This window comes from Mizuhopecten yessoensis, unplaced genomic scaffold, assembly GCF_002113885.1.
Source record: "Mizuhopecten yessoensis strain PY_sf001 unplaced genomic scaffold, ASM211388v2 scaffold10943, whole genome shotgun sequence".
In the NCBI taxonomy this organism is placed as follows: domain Eukaryota; kingdom Metazoa; phylum Mollusca; class Bivalvia; order Pectinida; family Pectinidae; genus Mizuhopecten; species Mizuhopecten yessoensis.
Genome location: NW_018408799.1, coordinates 15,604 through 28,814, shown reverse-complemented (window position 1 = coordinate 28,814; position 13,211 = coordinate 15,604). Strand labels below are relative to the sequence as shown.

Below are 13,211 nucleotides of genomic sequence, written 5' to 3'. Positions count from 1 at the left end.
TCTTCCATATCTGGGTATAGTCACACCTCATTAATTCTTCCAGATCTGGGTATAGTCACACCTCATTAATTCTTCCAGATCTGGGTATAGTCACTACTCTTCAAATCTGCCAGATCTGGGTTTAGTCACATTTCATTAATTCTTCCAGATCTGGGTATAGTCACACCTCATTAATTCTTCCAGATCTGGGTATAGTCACACCTCATCAAATCTGCCAGATCTGGGTTTAGTCACACTTCATTAATTCTTCCAGATCTGGGTTTAGTCACACCTCATAAATTCTTCCAGATCTGGGTATAGTCACACCTTATCAAATCTGCCAGATCTGGGTTTAGTCACACCTCATTTATTTCTTCCAGTTTTTTTTAACCAACACCAACCAACTGACGTCTCCAGAAACAAAAGTGAGGGAATGTTATACCCAGACTAGTGGTTCACTTCCTGGTACATGTTATACCCAGACTAGTGGTTCACTTCCTGGTAGTTATCGTATGTGTATGTAACAGACACTTAGAATAAGGAAAACTCTCCACTCTTTCAAAGCAACACAAGTCGGTGAGAGCACAACTCTTCACGTTTCTCATAATATAAAACGTATTGGAGGAATTCCATAAATACTGTACAAATCCTGGTGAATTTCTATAGTGCTTTGAAGTGATGTCTTTTCTTATGCTTTAAGTCATCCTTTTTTGGCCATGAGCTATATTTGTAGAAAGCACATAGCCTGGATCAGGACATGGTTTTAATATGACGCTACCACTGACTGTATTGAGTGTGTTCTCAACACACAAGGGAGATAATCCTGTTGTTTCTGATGAGGACGTTGGGACACATTGGCCCTCATTTACTTTTGTAGAAAGCACATAGCCTGGATCAGGACATGGTTTTAATAAGTCGCTACCACTGTCTGTATTGAGTGTGTTCTCAACACACAAGGGAGATAATCCTGTTGTTTTTGATGAGGACGTTGGGACACATTGGCCCTCATTTAGATTTGTAGAAAGCACATAGTCTGGATCAGGACATGGTTTTAATAAATCGCTACAACTGTCTGTGTTGAGTGTGTTCTCAACCAACAAGGGAGATAATCCTGTTGTTTTTGATGAGGACGTTGGGACGCATTTGCCCTCATTTACTTTTGTAGAAAGCACATAGCCTGGATCAGGACATGGTGTTAATATGACGCTACCACTGTCTGTGTTGAGTGTGTTCTCATCACACAAGGGAGATAATCCTGTTGTTTCTGATGAGGACGTTGGGACACATTGGCCCTCATTTACTTTTGAAGAAAGCACATAGCCTGGATCAGGACATGGTTTTAATATGACGCTACCACTGTCTGTGTTGACTATGTTCCCAACCCACAAGGGAGGTAATCCATCGCCAACTAATGTAGCACTATGACGAATATCAGGCTCTGGTGATGTAGCACCATTACTGGTGTCATGATCTTCCTGTAATGGCACTGGTGAGCTCTGGAATAAAATGTTCTCAGATGTGGATTGGCAGCTGCTAGATGGGAAAACTGGTGGAACTTCATCACATATTGGTGGAGTCAACATATGGTGACGGTGGTGCGAGGGTGGTATTGTGTGGGACTACAGGAAGGGAAGGTGATTGACCATGGACATTGGTGGTGTCTACATATGGTGATGGTGGTGTGAGGGTGGTATTGTGTGGGACTACAGGAGGGGAAGGTGATTGGCCACTGACATTGGTGGTGTCTACATATGGGGAAGGTGGTGTGAGGGTGGTATTGTGTGGGACTACAGGAAGGGAAGGTGGTGTGAGGGTGGTATTGTGTGTGACTACAGGAGGGGAAGGTGGTGTGAGGGTGGTATTGTGTGGGACTACAGGAAGGGAAGGTGGTGTGGGGGTGGTATTGTGTGGGGAAGGTGGTGTGAGGGTGGTATTGTCTGGGACTACAGGAGGGGAAGGTGATTGGCCACTGACATTGGTGGTGTCTACATATGGTGACGGTGGTGTGAGGGTGGTATTGTTTGGGTCTACAGGAGGGGAAGGTGATGGACTACTGACATTGGTGGTGTCTACATATGGTGACGGGGGTGTGAGGGTGGTATTGTGTGGGTCTACAGGAGGGGAAGGTGGTGTGGGGGTGGCATTGTGGGGGTCTACAGGAGGGGAAGGTGGTGTGGGGGTGGTATTGTGTGGGTCTACAGGAGGGGAAGGTGATGGACCACTGACATTGGTGGTGTCTACATATGGTGACGGGGGTGTGAGGGTGGTATTGTGTGGGTCTACAGGAGGGGAAGGGGATGGACCACTGACATTGGTGGTGTCTACATATGGGGAAGGTGGTGTGAGGGTGGTATTGTGTGTGACTACAGGAGGGGAAGGTGATTGACCATGGACATTGGTGGTGTCTACATATGGTGACGGTGGTGCGAGGGTGGTATTGTGTGGGACTACAGGAAGGGAAGGTGATTGGCCACTGACATTGGTGGTGTCTATATATGGGGAAGGTGGTGTGAGGGTGGTATTGTGTGGGTCTACAGGAGGGGAAGGTGGTGTGGGGGTGGTATTGTGTGGGTCTACAGGAGGGGAAGGTGATTGACCACGGACATTGGTGGAGTCAATATATGGGGAAGGTGATGGGCCGGTAAGATTGGTTGTGTCTTTATTTGAAGAATAATGCGACATTCGTTCCACAGTGCTGACCATACTAGCAGATATGCCTTCAGCTGTTTGTTTACTTGGATCTTGTCCCTGTCCAGGGCTTTGTGCAGTAATACGTGAGTAACCTACAGTGCTTGATGAATTAGTTTCTGGAGCAGAAACATCCTCGACAGGCCTACCTGTACTGACAGGTATGAGCTTCACTTGGTCAGGAACTATATATCCGTTATTAGTACAAGCAGACCTTTGGTTTAATCTTTCTACAAAGCCGACAGTTATGTTAGTAGGATTGATGTTTACCACCTGAGAGGAGACTGGCTCTGTAATAACCTCTCTGTCTCCAGGTAACTGGGGCTCATTCTGTTCGCCAGGACTTTGTTGGGGTGGTATGTTTTGCACTTTAATATAGGAGGAGGGATCAGATGATCTATCAGGTGGTCTTGAAGTTACCTCAGCCCCCGGCAAAACAAACTCCGGAACGGGATCCATCCTGTCTGGAGACTCTGGCTCTGTGGAGATGCTATCACCCCTAGCACTGTCTTTACTAATCTGCGTCTCAATTTTCAAACGGTTCCGCATCTGAACAACATTCGACTGGCCATCAAGATCCTGCAACTAAAAAACCACAACATCAGGTATAGTGTTCCTGTACAGTAACAACCTTTCTTGGGGGTATTTCAGCTGTGGGACGGCTTCATTTGGGGATTTAACATCGTCATGTGATTCGTAAGTCCCCCAAGAATTATCAATGTACATTCAATTCATCAATATTGCTCACAAGTTACTTGGCTCGGCCAGCAACAACTGATACCTGACACATATTTGCTTACCAGATAGCCAAATCAAACTGAAGGTAGTACCAAACACCACAGCCGTTATAGCACCGTAGCCCAAATGTATTTTTCAGTGGTTTGGTTTGGTTTAATTTTGTTTAACGTAATGAATTTTATGGTATTTAAATCTATATATGCCTTGTGTCTTTTGTTCATAAATCAATAAACATGTCAACAGGTATTACAATAATTTATCCTTATATCACATAATTATGCATAATTTTTAGTCTAGAGATGATTAACTTTTAAGTTGAAATAGCACCAGAAGACATATCTCAAGCTCAAAATCTAGATTTTTATTTACGTTGTAAAAAATGGCGCCTATGAGGACTATGTATTTTGTTTCAGACTGTAAGAATAGTTTAGAATAAAGAAATATTTGTAATATTCCTTCAAATTCCAAAGATCACGAGAAAACATTAAAATAGTGACAAAGAATGGTTATTTGAAGCACAAAATATAACAAAATTCAAGCCCTGATCCGTTTTGGGTACTGACATTGCTAAAAAAATGGAAATGCAAATCAGTGATGTCAGAGTGTTCTTTAAATATCCTATGTGAGCGCTTGGTGTTTATTTCATATGTAAGAACACCTATCAATATTCTTCTTCTGATACAACCATAAACTAATATAATTCAACTGCTGAATTTTCAATGAACGAAGAAAATGATGGCGATCCATTTTGGGTACTGTCACCTTATATGACTTTACATAAAGTAAAATATCATTTATTTACATTGCAAACTTTCCAATAAAGCACTCTCTATAAGAACTCTAATTAACATCTCTGCTCAAATTTTTATCAACAAAGATATATCTAAAATTCAGTAATAATAAAAATAAAATGAAATCATGATAATATTGGTCAAATGTTATAATGACACATATGTACACTGTTACTACATAAGCTCACATATGTACATATGATGCAACTTCAGTATTTAACAGAATTCTGTACTGCGTTACATACAACTGTCACCCCTGAAGACACATTTGAACTCTTCCAATTCAAAGGTTGGAATAGTTCATAATGAAATTTCAGGGGTGAATGAGTTAAAGCTCAAAGGTGTGAAAGGACAGAAACAAAGCAACACAGTATAGCATAATAAAACCAAAATCTCCCAAAGAGGGAAGTAAAAAATCTCAACATCTTAGATGGAAAGGGAGAGAACTCCCACGTTAACTCATTCTGCACCGTTTTTATTTCAGCTTAAGCCTAGGAATTATTGAACAGACTGTTTTATTGACAATAGGCTTGTACCCTGGAGTCCAGAAAACTGATTGTGTTGACACCATTAGTTGTTGTTTGTACTGAAAGTATTACAATACATCAACAGAAATCATATCGTGTGAACTAGTTCTGTTGGAATGGAAACAATGACAAGGCTTTTGGAAGTAACTCAGGATTTGGTTTGGTTTGTTTGTGTTTTACGTCCTATTAACAGCTATGGTCATTTAAGGACGTGCCAGGTTTTGGTTGATGGAGGAAAACTCTGTCAAAAAGGGTGGAAACAACAAAAGGAGTGAAGAACTTGAGAAGTTGTGGGAAAAAAAGAAAAAAAAAAAGGAAAGAAAAGCCTGACTATTAGTATTACAATAGTGTATATCAATGATCAAAGGGCCATAACCACGCTAATAAGTAAAAAATAAGCCATGACTCAACCTTGATCTGCTACAACTAAGTTTATAATATATGCAGCCACATACTAATTTTCAGCTTGATCTCTCCAAGCATGGAAAAAAACCCAGAAAAAGTTATTAAAATGTGTCTTTCAAAGAACTATGACTGTCAAAAAAATAGGGATAATCAGTTGTGACCCAAGTTTGATCTGTTACCCTTAAAGAGGAAGATTTTCAACTCAATATATCGAAGCAAGACAGAAAAAAATAGTTCTCATGCTCAAACCCAGATTCTGTGCTCAAGCCCGTTTCTTGTGCCAGAGATAAATTGATAAAAAAAATGCTCAATGTTATGTAAGACATTTAGAAAGACTTAAGGCCGAATGTCATTTTCAATATTTCCACTCGACCATTTGACTATGTCATATGATTTAAGGGAGTTACATAACAGTCAGCTTAAGCACATACTTCATGCTTGAGCGTGAGAACAGTTTCATGAATACAAGCCCAGAAATTGATGAGCAGAAGAGATAGACATAGGGGAACTAATAAACTTAATAGACCTTCATCCCAGCCAACTGGAGACAAAAAATAATTTCTCTATTGATCAGGACTCATAAGGAGAACTCATTTGTTTTTGACACTCTTGATTTGTGACCTTCACAATGGGTCAATGTTGTTGATTTTAACATATTTGACCCATATCACACAAATCTACATGCTTAATGCCATAAATGTAATACATAACATAAACACTGTTCGCTGTGTGAGATTAGAAAAAGTTTCAGTGCAGGTATAAATAGTTGTCCTGCTATATGATGTATTTGATCCCAAGGGAAATGAAGAAAACCATAGGAAACAGAGGAAGCAACCAATTTCCCATACATTTTAATATTTCTGAGGTGAAACATGTTTTGACACAGGGATTTATTTAATAAGCATTGGGTTAAAAAGGTCTGAAAATTAAGATATAGGAAGATATTTCTGAATTGACATGTTACCATGTTCAGGATTCCTACCTCTGACTCCGTAATAAGTGCATAGTTGGGGTCCAACAATTTCTGATGGTCGTCAGAAATGAACCTGTTTTTCTGGTTAAGAATATCATCAGTGTTTATATTCAAGAATATCTGAGTACAACAATATTGTTTTCAAGGCATAGTTACTACCTATTCTTTACAAACCATCAACTACAGGTAAACATTCCGTCGGATCACAATGACCCCCAACTTAAAGTTGTCTCAGCATCAAAGTTTGGTAAGGAGAACAACACGCATTTACAAGAATATTTGTCATTCCAGTTTGAGTTATATCGATATAGCTGCGAGCTCGAGTATGCTCCATTAAAGCAAATAGCAACTACTGGCATAGCATGCAACAAAGTGATGGTATCCATATTTAGCATTAGACAGAAAATATAAGACCCTTAATATTCACAATTCATATGAAATATTCAAACTTATAAAAGTGAGATTTTAAAAATAACTTGTTTTGAATTTGATTATAAAGAGTTTTGAAAAAGACTATTCTTTCAAGTTTCAAATAATTTTGTGGTCTAAAGTAGAATCACTTCAATAAGGCAGTAAATTCTTGTAACAACTAGGAAAGCAAAATAAGAAAGTTTTTTTTATGAAGGTGTTTGCCTTGATTATAGTTGTGAATCTGCTGTACTGCTAAAGGGTGTTTACCTTTGGACGTTTTGTTGGCGTGATCAGTTGAGACGTAGAACTGGCAGATGAATCTTGATAAACAGGGTCAGGAGATAAGCCCTGAAGCAAACAAAGCAACTGTATACAGATCTGGAACACATGTACCATATGTGGAACACATGTACCGTATGTGGAACACATGTACCAGATCTCGAACACATGTACCATATGTGGAACACATGTACCAGATCTCGAACACATGTACCATATGTGGAACACATGGAACAGATCTGGAACACATGTACCATATGTCGAGCAGCAGAGTTAGACAGAAACACACACACGACTGAAACAATCAGATGGCTCGGAAAAGCTCAACTAAATAAATATTTAGAACAAAGAAGAATCTTTTATCTACGATTTTTTTGAAACCATTATATGTGGAACACATGTAACAGATCTGGAACATATGTACCATATCCTGAACACATGTACCAGATCTGGAACACTTGTACCATATGTGGAACACATGTACCAGATATGGAACACATGTACCATATGTGGAACACATGTACCATATCCTGAACACATGTACCAGATCTGGAACACATGTACCATATGTCTATCAGCAGAGTTAGACAGAAACACACACACGACTGAAACAATCAGATGGCTCGGAAAAGCTCAACTAAATAAATATTTAGAACAAAGAAGAATCTTTTATCTACGATTTTTTTGAAACCATTCATGTTAGCAGAAGTAACAACATCCCTGCCAAGTGACCCAATTTCGTCGGGTTACACCCAGGATTTTAGCCCTTCACCTCCTTTTTTTAGTAAAACAACTGAAAAAACTGCACTTATTTCACTCTTGACCTAAAGATATCTTTAATGGTTTAGAAGTTATGGCCCAGACAAGTTTTGAACTTGTTTGACCTTTGACCTTGAAATCAAATTGTTTTAAAAACAAGTGCAATCTATCAGTACTTTCCCCGAGTAGTTAAATATTACCTTTTCCACTTCAGGAGTATCAATCTCATACGGTGTTCTAGCTTGTGAATATCGCTGCTTCAAATTTCTACAAATTAAAGAAAGAATGTAATGTTATAGAGTTATTATCATGGCAATTTGATCATACCTCAGTTTTTGGGTCTACCTGAAGTTGCATGCTCCCCTCCCATAAGCATTGCAGTAGCACGACCTCTATCAATTTTTAGTAACTGTGGCATAATTGTCAAAGGAAATATTGTTTGTAAAAGTGTTAGCGATGTAGCGTCTGGATATTAGTGACAAATTGATACTGGTTTGAATGAAAAAGAACACACATGTTTGTGCAGGCACGGGTATTTTGCTATTTTAGCTGCACCGGATGGGCAAGGTTTCACGTCACACCTGGTTAATTCTGAACATTGGTTAAGGTTGTAGGCAGGGTGCACTTTAATTTCCACGATTTTAATACAGCAAAAGTACATAACAATTTTAGAAGTTGTGTAACTTCTTCGTTTCAGTATACATACAACATAAGAGGGCTTAAGTTACCACAGTACTGTGATAATACCATAGCAATCGTACTATCATCCTAAATAAGTTTTTTTTTTAAAGAACTGAATGGCAAATGATTACCTGCCCACGAAAAACAAGCCAGCAATGATGAGGACTGCAATAAATAAACCAGCTATTGCAATACCAGTAATTCCTCCTGTTGAAAGATCTGAAAAAATGAAAAAAATACTGGTTACTAATCAGTGATCTTGACTCTTACCTTGGGACCCTGAAACACGGGAATCCTCTAGATCCAGGTGATTCTCCTACCTCACCTCTATATAAACTTTCATGTAATTCTATTGAGAAATTTACTTGGTAGAGGTATGGCAATAAAGGCAATAGGACAGGGCAGGATGGGTAACACTATTTCAATAGTTAAATATATTTCCCCCCCCCCACCCGGAATATCTCATATTTATGGGACAGATTTTTAGCACAAGGGTTCAAACACAATACTGCAGTATTTACAATGCTATTTCAGAACAGTATGAGAGCAAAAGGTCCAAGGGACCTGAGGTGATTAAAAACTAACTACCCGTAAAGTGATGGATATTTCTTTCTATACGTTTGTTGTGGGATGTTCACCTGTCCTACTTGTTATGTACTGGCATTATAACGGACTGAGCACTATACCGTATTTTACCGCAAATAAGCCCTCTCTCGCAAATAAACCCCCTCCCCATTTTGGCAAATGTCCTGGGAACAGGATGGGTGTCTGCAATTAAGCCCCCTCCCTAATTTTGTCTCCATCTCAAAAAAAATGTATGTCAATTTTTGTCTCTGACATAAGCAATTTAGCTAAATGGATACAAAACAACATAAATCCAAGTTAAAATACTACAAATAACTGTGTTTCTGAATTAGGCACAATAGTAAACAGCATGTCGTGACATGTACTCTTTACCGAGTACCCTGATTCTGTATTATTTTAGCCGTCCACTGTTGGGTGGTGTTTGGAATGAAATATGAACTTTTCTGTAACCTACCATTGTTGGTGGCTGTACCATACTTCATCTCGCTGCGGAGGCTGGTTTGCGATGAAGCAGAGCTAAACATGGACACACCATACCGCTTATCTTTCTCTAGGTTTCTGATGATGTATTCCGTCTTGGATGTGGATGGAACTACCACTGATTTTTTTTGTCCTGAAGGAAAAAACTTCACTGATAAAAACACTATTGAAACACAAATCTGTTTTGACAAACTAGTTGAATATATATTACAAGGCAAAGTACTTTGAGCAATGTATATATACACCCACACCTCTGAACAAACTTTCGTATCAAAATAGAACATAGGTCCAAAACTAGTAGGGCAGAAGACATGACTTTATTATGTGTCAATCTGTCATTCAGAGTGGTACTCAGGTACAAAGTTAGCGACTGCAAGCGACAGAATATATGAGATAAAGTGATAAGTGATTTCGAGTAATAAAGGGCCATAACTCTGTTTATAAGTTTGAACAAGGCCTGGTTATAGTACCCAAAGCCCTGCCATCCCAAGAAGTACTCCAACTACTGAAGGTTGAGTATATGCTGCATGTGACCTGAATAAAAGTACTGTACTAACGATTGATTTCTCCATATGTAGTAATTGATGGGGTACTTCTACATCAGTAGAATTGTAGAAATGCCCGTCTCTTCAGCTGTATAGAACAAAGTATGTACAAATACCTCGGTTCTATAGACAACTTAGAATGGACATCATAACACTAAAGAATGGTGTTTGTGTACTTACACTGGTCACACATACACTACAGAATGGTGTTTGTGCTTACTAACACTGGTCACACATACACTACAGAATGGTGTTTATGTACTTACACTGGTCACACATACACTACAGAATGGTGTTTATGTACTTACACTGGTCACACATACACTACAGAATGGTGTTTGTGTACTTACACTGGTCACACATACACTACAGAATGGTGTTTGCGTACTTACACTGGTCACACACACACACTACAGAATGGTGTTTGTGTACTTACACTGGTCACACATACACTACAGAATGGTGTTTGTGTACTTACACTGGTCACACATACACTACAGAATGGTGTTTGTGTACTTACACTGGTCACACATACACTACAGAATGGTGTTTGTGTACTTACACTGGTCACACATACACTACAGAATGGTGTTTGTGTACTTACACTGGTCACACATACACTACAGAATGGTGTTTGTGTACTTACACTGGTCACACATACACTACAGAATGGTGTTTGTGTACTTACACTGGTCACACATACACTACAGAATGGTGTTTGTGTACTTACACTGGTCACACATACACTACAGAATGGTGTTTGTGTACTTACACTGGTCACACATACACTACAGAATGGTGTTTGTGTACTTACACTGGTCACACATACACTACAGAATGGTGTTTGTGTACTTACACTGGTCACACATACACTACAGAATGGTGTTTGTGTACTTACACTGGTCACACATACACTACAGAATGGTGTTTGTGTACTTACACTGGTCACACATACACTACAGAATGGTGTTTGTGTACTTACACTGGTCACACATACACTACAGAATGGTGTTTGTGTACTTACACTGGTCACACATACACTACAGAATGGTGTTTGTGTACTTACACTGGTCACACATACACTACAGAATGGTGTTTGTGTACTTACACTGGTCACACATACACTACAGAATGGTGTTTGTGTACTTACACTGGTCACACATACACTACAGAATGGTGTTTGTGTACTTACACTGGTCACACATACACTACAGAATGGTGTTTGTGTACTTACACTGGTCACACATACACTACAGAATGGTGTTTGTGTACTTACACTGGTCACACATACACTACAGAATGGTGTTTGTGTACTTACACTGGTCACACATACACTACAGAATGGTGTTTGTGTACTTACACTGGTCACACATACACTACAGAATGGTGTTTGTGTACTTACACTGGTCACACATACACTACAGAATGGTGTTTGTGTACTTACACTGGTCACACATACACTACAGAATGGTGTTTGTGTACTTACACTGGTCACACATACACTACAGAATGGTGTTTGTGTACTTACACTGGTCACACATACACTACAGAATGGTGTTTGTGTACTTACACTGGTCACACATACACTACAGAATGGTGTTTGTGTACTTACACTGGTCACACATACACTACAGAATGGTGTTTGTGTACTTACACTGGTCACACATACACTACAGAATGGTGTTTGTGTACTTACACTGGTCACACATACACTACAGAATGGTGTTTGTGTACTTACACTGGTCACACATACACTACAGAATGGTGTTTGTGTACTTACACTGGTCACACATACACTACAGAATGGTGTTTGTGTACTTACACTGGTCACACATACACTACAGAATGGTGTTTGTGTACTTACACTGGTCACACATACACTACAGAATGGTGTTTGTGTACTTACACTGGTCACACATACACTACAGAATGGTGTTTGTGTACTTACACTGGTCACACATACACTACAGAATGGTGTTTGTGTACTTACACTGGTCACACATACACTACAGAATGGTGTTTGTGTACTTACACTGGTCACACATACACTACAGAATGGTGTTTGTGTACTTACACTGGTCACACATACACTACAGAATGGTGTTTGTGTACTTACACTGGTCATACATACACTACAGAATGGTGTTTGTGTACTTACACTGGTCACACACACACTACAGAATGGTGTTTGTGTACTTACACTGGTCACACATACACTACAGAATGGTGTTTGTGTCCTTACACTGGTCACACACACACTACAGAATGGTGTTTGTGTCCTTACACTGGTCACATATACACTACCGAATGGTGTTTGTGTCCTTACACTGGTCACACAAACACCATTCTGTATGTGTGACCAGTGCAGGTACACAAACACCATTCTGTAGGGTGTGTGTGACGAGTGAAAGGACACAAACACCATTTTGTAGTGTGTGTGTGACCAATGTAAGGACACAAACACCAGTCTGTAGTGTGTGTGTGACGAGTGTAAGTACACAAACAGCATTCTGTAGTGTATGTGAGACCAGAGTAAGGACACAAACACCATTTTGTAGTGTGTGTGTGACGAGTGTAAGTACACAAACACTATTCTTTAGTGTATGTGTGACCAGAGTAAGGACACAAACACCATTCGGTAGTGTGTGTGTGACCCGTGTAAATACACAAACACCATTCTGAAGTGTGTGTGTGACCAGTGTAGGTACACCAACACCATTCTGTAGTGGGGGTGCGACCAGTGAAAGCACACAAACACCATTCGGTAGTGTGTGTGTGACCCGTGTAAATACACAAACACCATTCTTTAGTGTATGTGTGACCAGAGTAAGTACACAAACACCATTCTTTAGTGTATGTGTGACCAGAGTAAGTACACAAACACCAGTCTGTAGTGTGTGTGTGACCAGTGTAGGTACACAAAGAAGATTCTGTAGTGTATGTGTTACCAGTGTAAGTACACAAAACTCATTCTGTAGTGTATGTAGGACCGTATAAATGTGTGTAAGGGTCTGTGTGTAAATGTGTGTGTTTATACAGACACTTACACACACACACATTTACACACAGACACTTACACACATTTATACACAGACACTTACACACATTTATACACAGACACTTACACACACACACATTTACACACAGACATTTAAACACACACACATTTACACACAGACATTTAAACAAGTGGAGAAGGATCCACACTTATGGTTACTTAAAGTTGACAAATGAAACTATGGAACTGCTAACACACAGATTTACACACAGACATTAACACACAGACATTTACACACAGACATTTACACACACACACACACACAGAGACATTTACACACACACACACACACAGAGACACATTTACCCCCCC

The 13,211-nt window shown here is 39.6% G+C and overlaps 1 protein-coding gene across 1 annotated transcript; it reads right to left on the bottom strand.

Moving 5' to 3' along the window:
* Positions 1 to 1,451: 1,451 nt before the first annotated feature.
* LOC110463906 (mucin-2-like) lies at positions 1,452 to 9,424 on the bottom strand. The gene is made up of 7 exons (XM_021518840.1): positions 9,271 to 9,424; positions 8,363 to 8,450; positions 7,751 to 7,817; positions 6,780 to 6,860; positions 6,111 to 6,182; positions 1,659 to 3,252; positions 1,452 to 1,616 (listed from the first exon to the last, which is right to left on the bottom strand). Exons 1-7 carry the CDS (start codon positions 9,338 to 9,340, stop codon positions 1,540 to 1,542), a joined length of 2,049 nt encoding a protein of 682 aa, XP_021374515.1. The 5' UTR covers positions 9,341 to 9,424; the 3' UTR covers positions 1,452 to 1,539.
* Between the last annotated feature and the right edge of the window lie 3,787 nt (positions 9,425 to 13,211).